This window comes from Sardina pilchardus, chromosome 8, assembly GCF_963854185.1.
Source record: "Sardina pilchardus chromosome 8, fSarPil1.1, whole genome shotgun sequence".
NCBI lineage: Eukaryota > Metazoa > Chordata > Actinopteri > Clupeiformes > Clupeidae > Sardina > Sardina pilchardus.
Genome location: NC_085001.1, coordinates 35,005,731 through 35,027,356, shown reverse-complemented (window position 1 = coordinate 35,027,356; position 21,626 = coordinate 35,005,731). Strand labels below are relative to the sequence as shown.

Genomic DNA, 21,626 nt, shown 5'->3' with positions numbered 1-21,626 from the left:
TGTACTGTAACTGACCCAAGGCAGATGGGTTGGGCCCTTGAGTCGTGGGTCTGTCTGAGGTTTCTTCCTATATGCATCTCCAATTCTAGGGAGTTTTTCCTTGCCCCTGTCACTCATGGGCTCTCTTTGAATGTCTAACACTCTGTAAAGCGCCTTGAGACATGTGTAATGTATTGGCGCTCTATAAGCGACATTAAATTGAAATTGAAATTGAATTAGGCCTAGCTCAAAATGGTCAAACAAAATAATTTCACATTGCAAGGTTTATGAGGGAGAACATCTAGCAACATTTATCACTTTGTTCTTAAGTTTGTGAGAGACGCAGACTTAGTCAAAAGGATTTTTAAATTATTACTATTATTATTATTTATTTCCTCCTCACCTTTTTTGATTTAGGCCTATTTATTTAAGTTCCATTCCAGCCCAGTCAGTGGCGGTAATGCACCGTTAAGTTGGTTTGCCAACCGCCATAAAACATTGAAGAAGAAGAAAAAGAAGAAGAAGAAGAAGTAGCTGGAAGCGGAGGTCGCTGATAACATATGTGTTATGGCTGCCATAGTAAGGTTGTTTGCCCGGCGGTTCACTACTGCTGGGGTACCAGTCCGTCAAGGTACCCTAAATGTTATCGACAGTATGCCAAAATATCCTGCTGTTCTTCCGTCATTTACGGCTAAAAGTCGATCCGCAAAACGGCGCCGGGTGGCAGAATTTTTTGACCACCTCCGTGACTGCAGCGTGAAGGATAAGCTGTCATCACTTACAAAACTTCAGCGGATGAAATATGTGGTTTATCCGCAGACGTTCGCTTTGAATGCAGATAGATGGTATCAACATTTCACTAAGACGGCGTATATTACTGGACTTCCTCAACGATACTCAATTTATGAGACAGAAGGATCTGACGTTATTGCAGGTAGCCAGACCACGTTGCCTCAGATTGAAGATGCCTCGTTAGCAGAGATTCGCACCCTTGTCTGCAGTTCACTTCTACAGGAAAACTGTCAAGTGAGGAAAGGACAGGTTGTTCTTCAAAAACCGCTACAGCACACAGCGGTTCCTTTTCTGAAGAATTTGACCTGTGGTATGGCGAGTATCCTGACCAAGCAGAATCCAACGCTACGATCCTCCGCTTTTGGTAAGGTTACAATTACATTTATTATTTTAGCAGATACTGTTATCCAAAGTGACTTCCCAGCTAACAATTTCTGGTTAGGAGAACGTTTTTAGAACGTTTTTTTCCTGGTTAGGAAAACGTTGCCTGAAAGTTGCGAAAGTTGCCACAAGGTTCCCCAGGAAAGTGTTCTTTTGGGGCAGCCGTGGTGTACTGGTTAGCGCATCGGGCTTGTAACCGGAGGGTTGCCGGTGCGATCCCCGACTAGTCCACCACGGCTGAAGTGCCCTTGAGCAAGGCACCTAACCCCTCACTGCTCCCCGAGCGCCGCTGGTTGGGCAGGCAGCTCACTGCTCTGGGTTGTGTGAGTGATTCACCTCACTGTGTGTTCACTGTGTGCTGTGTGTTCACTAATTCGGTTAAATTGGGTTAAATGCAGAGAACTGAATTTCCCTCACGGGATCAAAAAAGGTATATTCTATTCTATTCTATTCTTGACGAAAATACTGCGTTTTTTTCTGGTTGTTTATTTTGGTTAGCAGAACGTTCTCCTACCCTTTAGGGAACTTTACTATATTTGGTTGCATTAACGTTCCCCTAACCTCCCAGCAACAAAGTGTAAAGGGGGAAAAAATATGTAGAATTATCGTGACATCCTTGCATATGGCTCGCTGCACGCTCGCCGTCTGCGACGACAGCCTTTCTGTAACCTGGGAGAGCGAACGTCTCTGATGGCTAACCGTGCAGTCAGACGCTTGCGTCCGCCAACGTATGCCTCATTTTGTCACATTTCCATAAACGCGTACTGATTGGTTTATCAGTGTTCGAAAATTTGCATACACGGAATTTCATTGGCTGGCGCTTGCGCGATCCGTCAAAAGTTGAACATTTCTCAACTTTTTAGCGGAGGCAACGTATCTCAGGCAACGCATCGGACCCACAATTCAGTGCGGCATGAAATGAAGTCCAGCCAATGTAAAGTGAATGGGAAAACAACGGACGAACGTTGGCCGACGCAAGCGTGTGACTGCCCCGTTAGGCAATGACTATATAAAGTCAGTGATCGGCAATAGGCGGCCCGCGGGCCAGATGCGGCCCGCAAGTGAAAAACATCTGGCCCGTGAGATCTTTTGAACCAGAGAATGAAAAAAAAAAAAAAACTTTTTAAAAATCGGACTGCCAGTCTCAAACATGCTCTTTATTTTGAAACGTAACTTTCCAGAACAGAAGAATTTCAATCAATCTAAATGCTTAGATATTTGTCTCATCTGAATACGAGTGAAGCACGCAGCGAGGTGCAGCGTGAACGCACAACATGCAAAATCAAAATGAAGTCAGTGGACAGCGCTGGTTCTCAAATTCCAAGCTAGTCCCTAAAACACATGTTGTCATTCAAACAACGGACATAGGCTTATGGTGATAATTAAAACACGACTTCTTTTAAACAGGCCTGACATCAAACAGACAATTTACGCACATAGAACTGTGAAAAGTAAAACACGAGTTTCAAACATTAATAGCGTGCGTGTTATTTAGGAACGCAACCTTTAAATTAGCATGCTTACTTTCGTGGTGCCGTCTTGTACTCTTTGCATGCAGAGAAACCCTCGTTAGTTGTTACAGATCAGGCATGTGGGCTTTGCATTAATACAATTAGGGAGGATGAAGGCATAGTTCTCTGTCCATTCATCATTAAAGATCCTGTTTTCGCTGTTAACTTTTCTCTTCAGATTTTTTCATTGTGCCATTTTTTGACAGCTAACAGCAACGCGTGGAAATGTTTTTCTGGTGTTTTTTATTATTATTTTTTAAAGACACAGGCATCGACAAATTTAACCTACATCAGCCTGCTTGAATGTCTCTGCTCTGTCATTTCAAGAGCGCCTATCATTTTTACCTCCTCCGATATTAATTAATTAAATTAGCCATTGTTTTGGTTGTGAACTTGTGGCCCGCTATGTAATGGCTCGGAAAATATCTGGCCCGAGGCCAAACTTAATTGCCGACCCCTGATATAAAGTATATGAATCTTCACTTACCATTAGCTACTTGCTGAACTGCGATGAATACGGCCCGTTAATAGGTCTATGTGTCAGCTAAGTATTTAAATGCGGTTAGGTCTAAATACTTTCTTGTCTACGGTGTCTTTTCCTATAATAAACGATTAGTCAGATCAAAACATAAGCAGAGCAGGCGCTAGCCTAACACACTGTTTCAACATTCAAAACTGGCTGTTTTTATTGCATCGTATGCCATTAAAAGTCCTCGGTTCAGAATTATGATGGATTTTGGTTTATTTTGTTTTAAATTGGGACTGGGAATTGTGGGATAGGCTGAGTGAACAGCACAGTAACATAGGCTATAACTTGGACTACGTGTTAATATAAAACAATTCTCCCCCGGGAACAAGGCGTCTGCTAAATAACCATAACCATAACCATAACCATAACCATAACATTGTGCTGTTTAAGATGCAGTCTCAACGTTTGAGAAATAATTCATTGGAGTCCTCATCATCATATTTTCATAACAAATAAAGCTTTAAAAACATGAATGCATTTCAGGTGCCACTCTAATCGATTATGGATTAATCCAAAACTATTCGTCAGATTAGTTAGCATGAAATCGTTGTGTGCCTGCCTGGGACTATGGCTAGCTAGCTCTTCCACCCGGTTTACCCTGTAGCCTACAGTGTTTTTTAAAAGCCTGTTGGACTTAATGGAACAAGTGCATGGAGAACGATGTGAAGAATGTGATCGATACCATACAGCCAGCCTACGTGAGTAACTTTATCTCTGTGTTATCCAAATGTCTTAAAGTTAGCGAGGTTGAGTCTGCTAAAACACCAACACCCCAGAACTCACGGACCCGAGATGAAAGTTTCTCAACCTACCCAGTAAGCACAAGAACGTCTGCAAGGCGTCTTGCAGATGTGTCCGAAAGGTCTGGAAGGCGTCTTGCAGATGTATTCTAGAGAGCGTTTGCTCATCTGGCAGACGTATCTGATACGTCTTGCTAAGTTCTTCAAACAGCGTTTAGCAGCCGTATCCCAGATGCTCATCAATACGTCATAATAGGACATCCATCTCCCTAACGTCTTACAAAGATCTTATAAAGGTATTAAATATGATAAAGTTCTAGAACTACGACACACATTCTCAGTGAGATGCCGCCGCTGTTTGTAAGATCAAAATAAGACGTTCTAAATGGAACGTAGGGATGGGTATTGATAAGTTTTTATCAATATCGATGGCATTATCGATTCTGCCTATCAATCCAATTCCTTATCAATTCTCTTATCGATTCCCAAAATCGATAAGCCACATTTTTCATTGCATCGCCTTTAACGCCAAAAGGTCACCTTTTATCGCTCTCCTTTCATATAATATGAATGATTTTTTAACAATAAGGCGTAGAAAAAGCTTGTCTTTATTTAAAACACAAAGGAATATACATATTCTTTATAAAGAATTATAAAGATGTATATAGCCTACAGTATATATGTAATATAATATAATTCTTTACATATTCTAATCTATACTACTGACATTTCTGATATTCATGACATTCATGACTATTCATATTACAACTCTGCCTCTTTAATTCAGCTGTCGGCTTGAAGCCTCAAATTGTAAACAAAGTAGCATAGTTGGCTAGCTTATTATAGTCTACTGGTTGGACTGTTCAGTTTCCCCACGTGTGTTTAAGTTACAAGGTAGGCTAATACTTTTTCTCCTTGGGACAGGCCCTTTTGAGTCTTAGAGTTGGAAAACATTGAGATGATCAGTCAACTTGAAGAGTTTGAATCAAATTTGTGCAGTAGCCTACGCTATGATGCTAACCGAAATTAATTATAATGTCGCTAGTTGTCTTCTATGCGTCATTGCTTTCACGATTGTGAATGTGCATGTCGAGGGGCGGGTGTCCATTGAGCGCGCACGAGAGAGGGAGAGGGAGAGAGAGCGGGCCAAGGGGGTTGCTTATATACAGTTTGGCAAAGTTGCACGCATAGTCTACAATTAAAACTTGTGAAGGAAACGTATGCTTTCACCCGAGCAGCGTCAGGTGCACCTAGAATTATTTTCAGGCACACTCTTAAACATTTTGGGCGCATATGCACTCTGGAGCCCTGGACAGGGCAACGTTAGCACCCCTCCGTAGGCTGTCGAACACATGACATTCTTGGAGCTTAATCCCATGCTTCACGGACAAATGTTTTAACATATTGCTGGTATTACTACCCTTACACGATAACAATACACTGGTTGCAGACGGCAGAATATTCATCACGTTTAGTGAAATGGGGCCAGGCTTTGGATCTCTTCCTCCTCTCGGGGTTGACTTGTAGTATGAGCCGTCGCAGAGGGCGTGTAGTAACACAAAATTTCAGGAAAACCGGAAAAAGTCTGACGTCATGCAGGCTGAGGGAATTGTTAAGAGAATCGATAACAAAAAAGACGTACGATGTCGATGGAATTGATAAGTTAAACCCGGTTCCAAGACGGAACCGGTTATCGATGCCCAACCCTACTTGCCGTTGAGGTGTAGCCTACAAAAATGAGCATAACATCTGATTATTAAAGTAGGCCTATGTCTGTAGGATATAGGCTACTGGTAAGAGAAGAGCTGGTTTAAAAAGTTTGTGCACATCCCCGGTCAAGGAGCAGAACAAGAGTAAATCATAAAAATTGGAAAAAGGTTCGCACACTTGAAATCCTTCTTTTTTGATTTTATTTTCTTTTCTTTAGCACAAAGGAATGATATTTCGACTGTGTGGTCTTCTTCAGATTAAAATTCAAGTAACGAGCGCTATTTAACCCCTCGAGACCGACTGTATTGCAGTCTGCTGACACAGTCAGGCGACGCTCCCAACCCAGAGAGAAAACCGACAGCCGTCTGTGAGATCCATTTCATGAAGAGCAATTCTGTCTTGTGCGATCATTCCCCCTCCCCCACACTCGTCTAACCAGTTCACTACATTATAGCCTACCTATATGCGGCATTGAGGACGACTGCTACCCTCCCCCCTTCTCTCCCGACAGACACCGACACTATGTAGCCTACATGTAAAAATGTGTGAGCGTGCGCTGAACCAATTCACATATTAACTTTTCTTTTCAGCAGACATCGCAAACATAAAACAAATCGCAAAACTGAGAAAATCTTTAATTTTTTTAATAAATCGATGGCTTTTGTCTAGATGGGTTTCGGAAAGATTTGTAAAGTGAGGTTCGAACCCCGGTCGCTAGCGTACTATACATGTGCTTTAACCAGTTACGCCATTCGCGGCATGCACGTGAACTCCGATCAAAAGTTCTAACATTTCAAACTGACGTTAGTTATTAATTCACCACATGATAAAATGCTGTCATATAGCTTGACGCACAGCAGCCTACGGTACTCTATGTCTATCTCTGAATCAACATGAACATGCATACGATACATAAGTTGCTAGAAACTTATTTTGCGGAGCTAGGCCTACTAGTCGATGGTTACAATGAATCATCCTCACTGCCCATATCTGCATATCTGCATATCTGACCATCCATTGTTACAATGTTACAAAATGCGCGATCTTCTCCATGCATATAGCCTAGGGTTATAAGTAAAGTGACAAGCATAGGCATGTATTAAAGATATTTCTGTTAAATACATTTTATTTTCAGTTGTCAAAAGTGGTGGGGACAAAATCTGTGATACAAATCTGTGCTGGGTAGGCTACATGTAGGCTACCCACGTCGCCGGTTAAAATGAACATGCCTCCGTTTTAAAATAGCCTATACACATTTCCAAGTATTCCTAGCATGTAAATGTTGCCTAAATGTCCATCTTGTCCATCTCTTTCGTCTTCGCCTTGACAATAATAGCCTATTCACGGAAATGCGGTCTTGTAACCGTATGAATTAATGAATTAATCTAAGGTTGCCTATCCAGTCTTTCGTGAATAAGTGAAGGCTATTTCCTTCTGATAGGCCTATAGGCGATTTTCTAAGATAATTTTCATTAATTTCAACAATGGTTTATTGAAACGTCGTTTGATTAATTTCGCCAGTCATCGCCTTCATTTTAATGATTAAATGAGACGGATATGCGGAGCATTTCTCTCCCTCTCCATTGACCAAAACGTTGCTCTGGCATCTCTGCTGGACTGACTGAGTTATAGGCTACGTCGCGTGAGAGAGCTGTGAGGTAGGCTGTAAAACATTCGAAAACTCTGCAACTGCAATCTGACATGCCGAGCGTCATGTCTCTTTTCTCCACTTGTCACCAGCGCAGTGTCTTCGGGTTTTTCTGTGTTTTCCGGGATGAGCCGAACCTTCATGTTATTAGGGCGGTCTTATGTTGCCCCCTTGCGGTTGCAGTTTTAATTACAAAGTCCCGAACCTTTGGGATTCCCGATGTGCGGGAAAGAAGGAGCATTCTCAACCCGTACCATCTGTAAGTGGGTTAGGAATAGGATTTCGCAAAAATGGCCAAAAAAGCTAATTCCATACCCTACCTTTAACCCAAAAAACAATCATGAACATTTTTACACAACATCTACATCAAATATCCAAGTGAGTTTAAAATGTGAGTGCTACCCAAAAACTGTTTATTAGAATACTGAATCGGAGGAAAACGCACTAAGATCTTTCCAAATAACTGATGTTTTCATGGTTAACATTACCAAAGAAGGATAGCAATCTTGCCATTAGCATGTCGCCGGCACCCGAACTCCATCAGACGTTTTCTGTCTGTCATGCCGACCATATCATGTGGCTACCATGGCTGCCCGAATGATTTTTCAATAGTGCCATTTAGTTGATGGAGATAATTATTCTGACAACTACCGAAGTTCCTAGCACATATCTAACTTTACAGTTTTGCTTCTACGTCAAATATTTGGTAGCCTACCATCATGTCTCAATGTCACTTCACCGTTTTTTCATATTAAACTACGTTATTCCCCTAACTAAGACGAGTTGATGCGTACCTCTCACGTTTCAATGCGTGCACTCACTGGCTCTGGCGCGCGGCACAACTTTGATAGCACTTAGCTAGCCCAATGCATTCATTAGGATCCAAACAGAGATGAAGTTAGAAGCGTCCAAACACCTCCATGTTTTCCCTATTAAAATACAGTTACACGAGTAGTCACACGACCAAGTATGGTGAGACAAAATAAAACGTGCCATTTCTAAGCAGGTAAGAGGGATAACTATATTGTGTGGCGCAGTAATATCCTCACTCTTGCACTTTCAGTTTCACTTTGGAGTGAGGATATTACTGTGCAGAGTCTAAGTGCTCCCAATGTTATTCCGCCACACAATATGTTATACCTTTTACCTGCTTAGAAATGCACCACGTTTCTGGAATGGTCTCTTCTCAAGTTATAAAGTGCAATAAGACCAACTGAAAAGGAGACCTGGCGTTTTTCTAGGCTGATTTGACATGGAACTACGCTCTCATCTGGCGTAATAATCAAGGCAACTTGCAAACGTACCGTGGGCGCAGTGATATCACGCAGCATCTGAAAATAGACAACAAGCAGTAATAGTGCCAGTAGTTTGCAAGTTGCCTTGATTATTACGCCAGATGAGAGTGTAGTTCCATGTCAAATCAGCCTAGAAAAACGCCAGGTTTCATTTTCAGGCCTGCCCCTATGTTAACCATAATGTGTTCAATTTCCAAAAGATGATTTTATTTTCCTCTTTTTAGTCAACTTTAGCATGGGGTGGCAACAATTTTGACAATGACTGTACTACTTTGGTTCTACCTACGAATAAAAATGCAGGTGTTTCGTTGTGTGGAGTGTGTTGAGATTTAACTGAAACCTGCATGTTTTTTTTTGTTGTTGTTTTTTTGATCCAAAGACTCAGACCCACAAGTAAATTTCTACTGGTTAAGAGGGAAGAGGATTATCCCCATGGGACATCGCCGAGGTCGACCAGAGCCCATCCGATTTCAGATTGATGACCAGCCTCTGTGTCAGTTAAGGATACCTCATCAACTTCCAGAGGTAAATTTTCACCATTACTGTCCATAACTTAATCCATTAGAATACACCTTAAAGGAATAGTTCGGTATTTTACACTTTAAAGAGACCCTATGCAACTTTTTCATAGTCATAAAATCGCTTAGAAATCTTGACTGACCAGTTTTATCGAAAACAGTAATATTTCCTCCCGCCCCCAGTGTCCCTGTCCGCTATTGCAACCTTGCAGTTTGTTCAGGAGGTGATCGCTCCTTGTTTACATCTGGAAGGCTGAGACGCGTAAGGAACAAGAAGAACCACGCTTGCTATTTATACATTTATATATAGCCTATATATGTATAAATTAGGGCTGGGCAACGATTACATTTTTTAATCGCGATTAATCGCATGATTTCCCTGATTTTTATTTTAAATGTGCTGCCATATGAACGCAAATGCCATAGCATTTTTCTGCAAACATTTAACATCAGCATTTTGTTTATACAGTAGCAGTTAAATAAATGATTTAGTGTAAATCTCAACTTACACAATGTAATCAAAACACATACAAATTTAAAGCTTATTGTAGGCTACACACACTTTTATGGTAAAACCTTTAACAGTAGTCAGATATTTCCATAATACTTGTTGTAATAAGCCTAGCCTGGTATAATGTCAAAATTATTTTTTATTTAGGCCTATAGGGGTGGGTGATATGGGCAAAAAATAATATCTCGATATTTTTTGTGATTTTGACGATAATGATAATAAGTCGATATCTTAAAAATGTTTTTTAAAAGTCTGAGTTACTTTACAGCTCATTATTTCTGAGTAGCAACATTACTATTGTAATCAATTACCAACCTGTGACTTTTTAACCAGATCAACCAATGCATTGTCACTCTATGACACATTTGTGATTCTGCCCCCACTTGTGTGTGTGGTAGGCTAATGATGAACTCTAACCAGCTACATTGGAATAGATGGATATAGGGCTAACCGATTTCCCAAGGGAAACTCTGATGCTGAAATTCTTTTCAAACTTTTACTGTAAAACTAAGCAGAACAACAGAGTACATTTCAGTTATTTCCTTGAATGTTTTGTTAGAGTGCAGTCACGTAGGCTATCATTCCAAGTTACAGAATAGAAACTAACGCGTTAGCTTATGGCCAATGTCTATGAGAAATTCCATAGAAATGCTAACGGTTAGCATAATCGATAAAATTTGATATTTAGAGTGAACTTCAGTCCATTTACAGCTTGGGCTACATAGGAAGATGTCTTTGTTTACAACTGGATATTAAACAGGGTGTCCGCGGGGTCTTAAAAAGTCTAAAAAAGTCTAAAATTACACATTTTCAATTTTAGGCCTAAAAAAGTCTAAAATATAGAGATATTTTGCACTGTAAGTCTAAAATTGAGTTTGAGTAATTTAAGACCTACGTTTCAATTCAAAATATCGACAAAGGATTAATGTTTTTTTGTTTTGTTTTACGTCCTTTTCCACGCTGTTCTGTTTTTTTTTCTTTTTCTGTTATGGTGGCAGTTATGGTCCGTGTAGTTCTACATGACATGTTGCTGTTAGTGGAACGTAATAATAAAACTACAGATGTAAAACGGAAATGTACTGTCGTCCAGGGCTCAAAATTAGTACGGTCCGCCAAGCGCCAACGGTAGATTTCTGTTCTGGCGAGTGAATTATGACAAATAATCCGCCACTTTGGCGTGTGTAAAACGGCCACTAGTCATCAACGAATAGCCTAGCCTACTTAGTTATATGGTTATATTACGTTAACGACAAAACTCTGCTGTAGTGTGTGTGTGTGTGTGTGTGTGTGATTGCCGCTAGCCCCTCCTTGGCTCACCGTCTCTCTCCCGCGGCAGCGGCTGCTAGCTCGCAGGCAGCCGTGTGCTTTAAAAGAGTGGCTGCTCTGTCCAGTGGCAGTGAATGCTAGACAGCGGTCTGATCTGGCCGCTCGAAAACTGCAGAGTTAGTTGAGCTTGTAGCTTCAAGAACTACAAGTGAGCATCACAGATTTGTCAGCTAACCCTGTCCAGCCCTGCCATTTTCTGTTCTGTAGCCTATTAAATTATTGACGCCTTGCCTGGCGTGATATATGATGCAAAATGAATGTAAATAAAACAGACAGCGATCGCATAATGTCTGTGTCAGTGATAGGCTGAGAGCCAGAATTAAACATTGTATCCATAAGTAGGGATGCACCAATCCGACTTTTCTCGATACCGATACCGATGCCTGGGCTCTGCGTATCGGTCGATATCCGATACCGATCCGATACCATTATTAATTAATAAACTGTATACCTCACCATGTGGAAAAGACTAAAAGCATCAGGCTTGACTTAAACATTCTCTCCCTAACTAAACATTACTTTCCTAAGAAAAAATCTAACAAAATAACACTTAAATATAAAGGTAATGTATTAGGTAATTTATTATTATTATTATTATTATCATCATTATTGATTACATTACTAGTATTAAAAGCACCAGCAGCAACTTGGAACAGCATTCAAATTCAAGTTTACAGTTATTACTAAATAATAAATCTAACTAGCTGACATGAAACTCAACAAATGCATAATTTTCTCCCATCAAAACAATTTTGCAGATAAAAATCCCATATTAGTGACATACATTGAAACACCCCTGCCAAAATGGTGTCACCCGCGAAACCCCTCTATTTACTCATAGTGGTACAGCCCCGCAGTTTCCCCACAATAAACTAATTAGTTCACACAGAGTTTGAATGGTGGTAAACGGCACTTGAAGTTGTACGTTTTATCTAATAAATGAGAAGTTTTTAACAGCCAATTTGAACATTTGCATGTCTTGATACCAAGAACAGTGTATACAGATATGAGATGAAAATGACAATGTGTTTAGTTTGAGTAGCCTATTTTGTGTTGACTACACATTAAACGTGTTGCCTAAATGCAACAAAACGCATGAAGATCGTAATTAATCTATGACAAATGGAGGTTAGTATAGACATTCTTTTGATTCTATGACATACATTTGGTATCTGTATTTATCCCATCCGTGAATTTAAACACTCAGAGCACACAGTGAGGTGATGACACTCTAACCCGCAGCAGTGAGCTGTCTACAGCAGCGCTAAATGGCTGGTTGAGCGTCATGGCTCAGCCTTTTTTTAAACTAAATTAAATTCGGATCGGCCCATGGATCGGCTCATTTTTTCCGATCCCCGATCCAGCTATTTTGTTCATATCGGGGCCGATCCGATCCAAATATCGGAGAGTCACGTGAAATGGTGTTTGAATGAAAAGGCCAGACTTCATGGAGGGCATAGTGGATGAAGAACAGACACATGAATTTAGTTAATTTTATTACTTTGCCTCATATGTTCAGTTCTTTCATCCTAATGATTGAACAAGTATGAATGAGATAACCTACACGTAAATGAAATTTAAGGTATTAAAAAATACTGCAGGTATAAAAATGGTTAGTGTAATAATGACTGGAAAGTAAAAAAAAATGGTCTTTGTTAAATCTTTTCCAAATATAGTGTATAATGACCTGAAAACAAGCAATAGTTAAAGGTACTATATCATTAGTACTTAACAATAGCTTTAAATTTTGGCTGGTAAAAAATCTGCTTGGCCGGTAAGTTTTTCCAGTTACTAGCCACATTGGCTGGTAAGCCAAAAAGTTAATTTTGACCCCTGCTGTCGTCACAGGATGCAGGATGATGATCAATTGACTGCAATCTGGCTTGTTATTTCTTTTTTTTAATACTTCGTGATGGTCTTAAATTTAACCCATGATGGTCTAAAATAGGTCTAAAAAAGTCTAAAATTGCACTTGTTAAAACCTGCTTGTTGACACCCTGATTAAAATACTCAAGGCTAATGTTCTCTTTCCATACAACGTTACCGTGTAGGAAAAAACGACTGTTTAACTTATCAATGCCACTTGAACAAAGTAGCCGCAAAACCAGCGCAAAACATAAACATTAGGCGTGCTTGTGACAACGTGCACCGTGAACATGTGACTTGCTCTTGCACTGCTGCAGCCAGTGGCTTCTCTCACTTCTGTTGCACATCTCCTGGTTTCGTGAATGTAGGCTATGGAATTTCAATGCGTGATGAGACGCCTGTGACCAGCCTGTGAGCAACAGACTTTTACAGTATATAATAAAAACTGTGTTAATGCGCGATAAAATAATTATCGACGTTAATTGATTGATGAGTTAACGTGATATTAACGCGTTAACGTGCCCAGCCCTAGTATAAATATACACGCTAAAGCTGTCGGGGAAGCTCTGCAGAGAAATATGCAAGCATAAAACAAGCGAAAATGAAAAACGAAACCGAAACCGGAGATGAAATCGCCAATCCTGCATAGTTTCTCTTTAAAGGAATATTTCAGTATTTTACACGTTTTCTGTATTGCCTAGCATGAAAACGAGTGTTTGACACCGAAATCTCGACGATTGAGCCCGTTTGTTTGTGCATGGTCTATTCTGTCCTTAAAACACCCCTAAACGTTTAAAAAAATGTGCAGCTCACCGAGTGGTTACTGGTCTTCAGATACAGATTTTATTTGTAACATACATATAATGCAGTGAAATGTTAGTTGGCTCCATGCTAGGTAAAAAAAGAGGCATACAGTATAAACTAACATAGAACAGAAACAGAAACAACCCACCAAAACAGTAACAAAAACAACAACAAAAAGAACAATACATTCAAGATGTCTGGGTGGCTGGGGTCTTTGAGTATTTTGATGGTCTTGTCCTTGCACCGCTTGGTATAAATGTCCCTTAGGTTAGGGAGTTGCCCCCATTTGGTGCTCTCTGCAGGGCCTTTTGGTCTTGGATGGTGGTGTTACCATACCAAGCGGTGATGCACCCAGTCAGGATGCTCTCTATGGTGCTGGAGTAGAAGCTCTGCAGGACTGTTTTGGATGCTCTGAATTTCTTCAGCCTCCTTAGATGTTACAGTCTCTGCCTAGCTTTCTTTACCACAGTGTCCAGGTGGGTAGACCATGTCAGATCCTCAGTGATCTGGACACCGAGGTACTTGAATGTGCCCACCCTCTCCACAGGGGTGTGTAGTCTCGCACCTGCTTCCTCCCAAAGTCCACCAGCATCTCTTTAGTTTTGCTGACGTTGAGATGGAGATGTTTCTCTGACACCACTGGGTCAGGCACCTCACTTCCTCTAGGTAGGCCATCTCATCGTTGTTGTGGATTAGGCCTACCACTACGGTGTCGTCAGCAAACTTAATGATGGTATTTGAGTCTGTGGTGGCTGTACAGTCATGCGTGTACAGAGAGTACAGCAGGGGGGACAGAAAACAGCCCTGGGGGGCCGCTGTGCTGAGGGTGAGGGAGGTTGAGGTGTGCCTTCCCGCTTTCACCACCTGAGGTCTCTCTGTCAGGAAGTTCAGGATCCATGTACAGAGGGCGTCATTCAGCCCCAGGCTCCTGAGCTTTGAGATGAGGGTGGAGGGAAGGATCGTATTGAAGGCTGAACTATAGTCAACAAACAACAGTCTCGCATAGTTCAACACTTTCCCCTGGCTCTTGTCCAGGTGTGATAGGACAGTGTGTAGTATGTGAGCAATGGCATCCTCAGTGGATCTATTGGTACGCAAATTGTAGAGGGTCCAGTGTGTTGGGCAGTGAGGAGCAGATGTGGGCCTTGACCAGCTTCTCAAAACACTATCACCACAGAGGTGAGCGCAACTGGGCGATAGTCGTAGTGACAGGCTGGGCTGGGCTTTTTGGGTATGGGGATGATGGTAGACTTTTTAAAGCATGTGGGGATGATGGACTGTGCCAGGGACAGGTTGAATATAGCTGTGAACACTGGTGCCAATTGGTCGGCGCAGACCTTGAGAACTCGTCCAGCTATTTTGTCTTGTCCCGCAGCCTTCCTGGTGTTCATTTGCTTAAATGTCCTCCTGACATTGTGTTCAGAGAGAACGACTGGTCCTCCGTTCCCTCCTACTCCACCAATCTCCTTACTTCACGGCAGGTGTCGAAGCGTGCAAAAAAAGTGTTGAGGCTGTTCACCAACTCCTTACTTGCACCTCCTGAGGAGAGGGGTAGGGCAGTCAAGATTTTTAGCCCCTGCCATACACTTTTTAGGTCTCCTTGCTGGAATTTGGACTCCACCTTCTCTCCATATTCCCTCTTGGCATCCCTTACTGCTTTTCTGACATTGTATGCTGCTGCTATGTAGTCATCCATATTGCCAGTCTCCAGTCCTAATTTATATGCAGATGTACATTGTTTCAGAGCATTCCCTGTATTTTTTATTTATCCATGGTTTCTGGTTTCCATATATTTTGACAGTCTTTTTGGGTACATGCATATCTGTGATTGTGGAAATAATTCCAATGACATTCTCGGTGAGCGCGTTAATGTCAGTGCTGACATCAACAGCGAAGTTCTTGAACTCACCCCAAAGTGCTTTGTGAAGTGGCACTCGCATGCTGTCCTCTGATTGGAGGACGAAATATAGCTTCTGTCATCTTTTATCAGGGATTTTCGAAATCCCGGAAGTACTTTTTCAGATACCTCACAACCGTGTGTGCCTAATATAACACAACAGAATTTGAATTTCACTGCGAAATTTGCTATAGAAGATCGTTGAAGACCAGTTACCACTCGGTGAGCTGCACATTTTTAAAAACGAACGTTTAGGGGTGTTTTAAGGACAGAATAGTCCATGCACATAGCGAGCAATGTTAAAGCCATACAGAGAACATTCTAAAGCTGCCAAATTGCACAAACAGGCTCAATCGTCGAGATTTCGGTGTCAAATACTCGTTTTCATGCTAGGCAATACAGAAAACGGACTTAAAGAGGAACTATGCAGGATTGGCGATTTCATCTCTGGTTTCGGTTTCGTTTTTCGTTTTCGCTCGTTTTATGCTTGCATTTTCTCTGCAGAGCTTCCCCGACAGCTTTAGCGTGTATATTTATACATGTATAGGCTATATTTAAATATATAAATTGCAAGCGTGGTTCTTCGTCTCAGACTTCCAGATGTAAACAAGGAGCGATCGTCTCCTGCAGAAAGTTGCATAGGGTCTCTTTAAAGTGTAAAATACCAAACTATTACTTTAAAGAGAGACTATACAGGATTGGCGATTTCATCTTAAATTTCGGTTTCGTTTTTCATTTTCGCTCATTTTATGCTTGCATATTTCTCTGCAGAGCTTCCCCGACAGCTTTAGTGTGTATATTTATACTTCTATAGGCTATATATAAATATATAAATTGCAAGCGTGGTTCTTCTTGTTCTTTATGCGTCTCAACCTTCCAGATGTAAACAGGGAACGATCGTCTCCTGAACAAACTGCAAGGTTGCAATAGCGGATAGGGACACTGGGGGCGGGAGGAAATATTACTGTTTTCGATAAAACTGGTCAGTCAAGCAAAACAACGATTTCTAAGCGATTTTATGACTATGAAGAAGTTGCATAGGGTCTCTTTAAGGGTCCTTAAAATTCTTGAGTTATGAATTAGCCAAATTTGCTGAACTTTTTTACCATCTGATTCAGAAGTTGGTTTTAGGACGTTGGATATTCGACACATTAAAGAAAAAATCAATTTAGGGACAAATTTGTGTCCAATATGAAACCAATTTTGCCACAGTTCATTATGACTGCATCTCGAGAGATTGGAGAATCGTTTTTCCTGTCTGTGTTTGGTACAGAAAAAAAATCCTCAGGTGACTCAAAATGACAATATTTTTTTATACAGAAATATCTCGTCTAAGGGGGAAATGAGGAAGAGAAGCAAAATAATTTGACAATACTACTGGGTTTCTAATGATGCTTAATGCAAATCTGTGAAGTATCCCTTTAACCACCATTGTCCCAAATTGAAGTTCTTGTTACTAAATGGAAATTGATGGAAAGATATCCATTAGAATCATTGTATAAGTTTAGTTTGGCAGTGCTTTATGTTCATATTAGGGGACATTCAAACAGAAACTCAATTGTTCTCCTATGGAACGTTTTTAAAAAAAAGTTTTAAAAAGCTAGCCACCTTAAAATGCCAAAACCAGCATATTTTATTTGTTGAGCCTTTCCTTTGTATGCCCAAATAAACCAGCTTGATGGACTATTTTATTTGACACAATTCATCTTTCATTTGTTCACTAGTTTGTCCCATTGAGAAGTGAAGTTCCTGCCGAAGTCCCAGTCATGAATCTCCTGCCAGACCGGCTTCCATTGTTTAGGAGGCAGTATGAGAACAATATTTATATAGGTATGTTCACCTAATGGTAAATAACATGTTGTATTGGGTGCACAAATGGTCTTCAGTACTAGTCCTTTCCTGCTCTGAGTATTCTAAATGTATTTTCTGTGTCATAGGTTCAAAGGTCGATGACCCTTGCTGTTACGGACACACACAGTTTCATATAGTACCAGACTGCGTGCACAGAGCACAGCAGAGCAAACAAACATCTGAAGACCAGGTTGAAGTTGCCTTGCGGGCAAATGCCATTGCCAGTCTCTTTGCCTGGACAGGAGCTCAGGCAATGTATCAAGGCAAGTCTTCAATGCAATATTATGCAAGTCAAACGTGACTCTGCAAAATATGGAATGCTTTATGAAGCATTAATGCACTACTAGGTTTGTTTTTAAAACACGATAATTTGTTTTCAGTGACAAGAGAAAATATTTAGGGGAGATAAGAGCATCTTGGCACACCTAAGATTTGTATTTTTCCTCACAGTGACTAAAAAGTAACATGAACAAAAAATAATACTACCAAGTGAAAGATGTAAATCTGTAAGATGTGTTCTTATTTGATTTGATTATTTATTCGTGTTTTTGTTTCATTGCAATATTACTGACCACTGGCAAGTGGCAGGTTTCTTACAGTGCATGGAAATGCACTGTATTGTTATGCCTAGGCTTTTTCTTTTTATTACCACAGTGCATGGAAATGCAGTGCATTGTTATTCCTAATTTTTTTTTTTAATATTTTGAAAATATTTTGTATTATTCTTCCAGGCCCTAATTTGACTCGAACTGCTTATCGTAGGAACTTGGTTCAAACTTTGACACGTAGCTCTTGCACCAAATTTTCATTCTATTACTTTTCATATTCCTACGACTTTTACTTTTTGAGATATTAAATAAAAACTAAACATTTTTGCCATAGACTTAAAGGAACTCTTCACCGTTTTTTCATATTAAACTATGCTATTCCCTTAATTAAGATGAGTTGATGCATACCTTTCACGTTTCAATGCGTGCACTCACTGGCTCTGGCGCGCGGCGCAACTTTGATAGCATTAAGCTAGCCCAATGCATTCATTAGGATCCAAACAGAGATGAAGTTAGAAGCGACTGAACACCTCCATGTTTTCCCTATTAAAATACAGATACACGAGTAGTCACACGACCAAGTATGGTGAGACAAAATAAAACGTGGTGCAGGCCCAAATTTGACTCGAACCGCTTATCGTAGGAACTTGGTTCAAACTTTGACACGTAGCTCTTGGATCAAATTTTCATTCTATTATTTTTCATATTTCTACAACTTTCACTTTTTGAGATGTTAAATGAAAACTAAGCTTTTTTTTAACATTGGCTTTGTGACATCATAATGGGCTTTTAAAGAAATAGAATGGAATCAATAGCCACGTTTACATGGATAGTTTTTCGTCATTCCGATCAAACTATTCCGATTGAACATTTTTGCGCCGTCTGTTTACATGGGCTACATTCTATTCCGATCAGACGTCTGTTAGCGCTTTAGAATCTTTGATCGGAATAGCCGTTGTTTACTACTTTTCATTGGGAAGATATTACAGTCAATCCGAATGACCGTATACATGAGCGTTCATTCGGAATAGGAACGGACTACGCCACCTCTTCTATTCCGATTACAATTCTGATCGGATCAGATTTCATTCCGATTGAGGTGTTTATATGACGATTTTTATTCCGATTGAGCTGTTTTTTCTGTTTCTAATCGGAATAGAAGTGTCCATGTAAACGGGGCTAGTGGAATGGAATCAACTGTGCCTGTGTTCTATCACTGACTGTAGCAATGGAACATCTTCTCTGTGTGTCTCTCCATTGAACTGGATAGCTCACTTGTCCCCACTTTCTTTCACTTCCTCACTTTCTCTTTCGCTCTCTCTATTTCTCCCAATTTCAATAACCTTTTAAAGGGATATTCCGCCATTTTTGGAAATACGCTCATTTTCCACCTCCCCTCAAGCAAAACAATCGATATTTACCTTGTTCTCGTTCATCCAGCCATTCTGTGAGTCTGGCGATACAACTTTTAGCTTCAGCCTAGCATAGATCATTGAATCGGATTAGACCATTAGCTTCTCGCCTGCTAGCTTCATGTTTAAAAGTGACTAAGATTTCTGGTAATTTTCTCATTTAAAACGTGTCTCCTCTCAAGTTAGAAAGTGCAATAAGACCAACTGAAAATGAAACCTGGCGTTTTTCTAGGCTGATTTGACATGGAACTACACTCTCATCTGGCGTAATAATCGAGGCAACTTGCAAACGTACCATAGGCGCAGTGATATCGTACACAGCATCTGAAAATAGTCCCCATAGACAACAAGCAGTAGTAGTGCCAGTAGTGTGCTAGTTGCCTTGATTATTACGCCAGATGAGAGTGTAGTTCCATGTCAAATCAGCCTAGAAAAACGCCAGGTTTCATTTTCAGTTGGTCTTATTGCACTTTCTAACTTGAGAGGAGACACGTTTTAAATGAGAAAATTACCAGAAATCTTAGTCACTTTTAAACATGAAGCTAGCAGGCGAGAAGCTAATGGTCTAATACGATTCAATGATCTATGCTAGGCTGAAGCTAAAAGTTGTATCGCCAGACTCACAGAATGGCTGGATGAACGGGAACAAGGTAAATATCGATTGTTTTGCTCGAGGGGAGGTGGAAAATGAGCGTATTTCCAAAAATGGCGGAATATACCTTTAAGCTATATTTAAAATAACACTTTTTATAGCACAGCAACCACTATAATTACCTAGTAACAACCTAGCAACCAACTCTAGTACCCTAGCAACAACTTAGCAACCCCTTCCATAATGACACCTTAGCAAACGACGTGATGTCCCTAGCAACCAATCTAGCAAGCACTTCTTATAGAATAGTAACCACTTTATTTAGCCTAGCAACACCTTAGTAATCACTTTAAGTACCCTAGCATAATCCTTGCAATGACTTTCCATGCACTGGTATTTCCTTCAGGAAATGCTTTTCTAGTTGTTATTGTTCTCCTATTGTTGAACTTGGTTCAACTTTCAAGCGCAATGCTTGGCTTATCAATGTCAGCTTTAGAATGTTCAGGTATTTTGACCAATCAGATTAGTCTAAGAACTTGGATTATTATTATGGTCAGAGTGTTGCTTGCCGCTGCCGCTTGCTGCTGGCTAATGTGATCCCCGCCTTAGTGCCCACTTATAGGACAAGTTTTTACATTGGAGTATTAAGCAAATAAGAACAATGTATTGGTATTATTATACGGCTCTTCACAAAGTCAGTAGAACGCTCCATCGACTTGAATGGGATTTCCCAAAGTTCTACCGGTCAGGGTGAACTTCCCTCCACTTTGCGTTGGGGTCCGATAATGACCAGCGTGCTACGTTATCCCTTACATGTCGTATGTAAGTGCTGTTGTATGCAACGTGTATACTTCCACCGCCTCCGGGGATAGTAGGTGTTGCAAGTCACTGGCAATTAGTTTTAGTTGTAATTACTTTTGGCCAAAGGTTTGGGAGCCCCTGCTCTAATGCAGTAGTTATGACATTAGTAGACTATAGGTAAATGTTAGTCTTTCGTCATTCCTAACTAAATAATAAATGAGCTGCCCATTGTATATTTGATCTCTATACAATCTTAACTGCTGCATGTTCATTAATTTGTAATGTCTTCCATAAGGTTTCTGGAGCCATGAAGACCTGGATAGGCCTTTTGTGTCTCAGGCAGTAATCACAGATGGAAAGTACTTTTCCTTTTTTTGTTATCAACTGAATACCTTAGCCTTGACAGATGAGGCTGATGTGGACAATCCAAGGAAGAACTTGTGCTGGGGTACAAAGAGAATGCAGCTCTATGACAACATTATTGGCAATGATGTTATTGGACTAGATGACCATGTACTAAGACTCCTGATCCAGTTCCTTTTGAATGGGGCCTAATGCAGAAAAAACAGGATTTACTGGTATTTGTGCTATCTCTGTGTATTCTGTTTGCATAACATTAAACAACATTTTCAGTTATAATCAGGGATTTTCTTTTTGCTTATTTGGATTGAACCATATCAAAATGTGTCAGATTTGTGGGTATGGCCTTTTATGATCATGGTCAATATTTTCTCATTAATGCGCCTTTCTCATGGAAGGCGCTCTGTCAGCACACATTCTTAAACTGTCTTACATAGTCTTAAACTAATGTATAAGCTAAGGAGTAGAGATGGGATTTGAGAGTGTTTAGAGAAGGGACAAGTCTAATGTGTTGGAGGAGATTGTTCCAGAGTTTGGGGGCAATATTAGCAGCAA

General features: G+C 40.5%; 1 protein-coding gene across 1 annotated transcript; it reads left to right on the top strand.

Annotated features, from left to right (window-relative positions):
* The first annotated feature begins 494 nt into the window (after positions 1–494).
* Positions 495–21,350, top strand: mrps30 (mitochondrial ribosomal protein S30). Its single transcript, XM_062543761.1, has 5 exons — positions 495–1,135; positions 8,965–9,110; positions 17,232–17,337; positions 17,445–17,621; positions 21,007–21,350. The coding sequence occupies exons 1-5, from the start codon at positions 547–549 to the stop codon at positions 21,264–21,266; spliced, it is 1,278 nt and encodes a 425-aa protein (XP_062399745.1). The 5' UTR covers positions 495–546; the 3' UTR covers positions 21,267–21,350.
* The last annotated feature ends 276 nt before the right edge of the window (positions 21,351–21,626 follow it).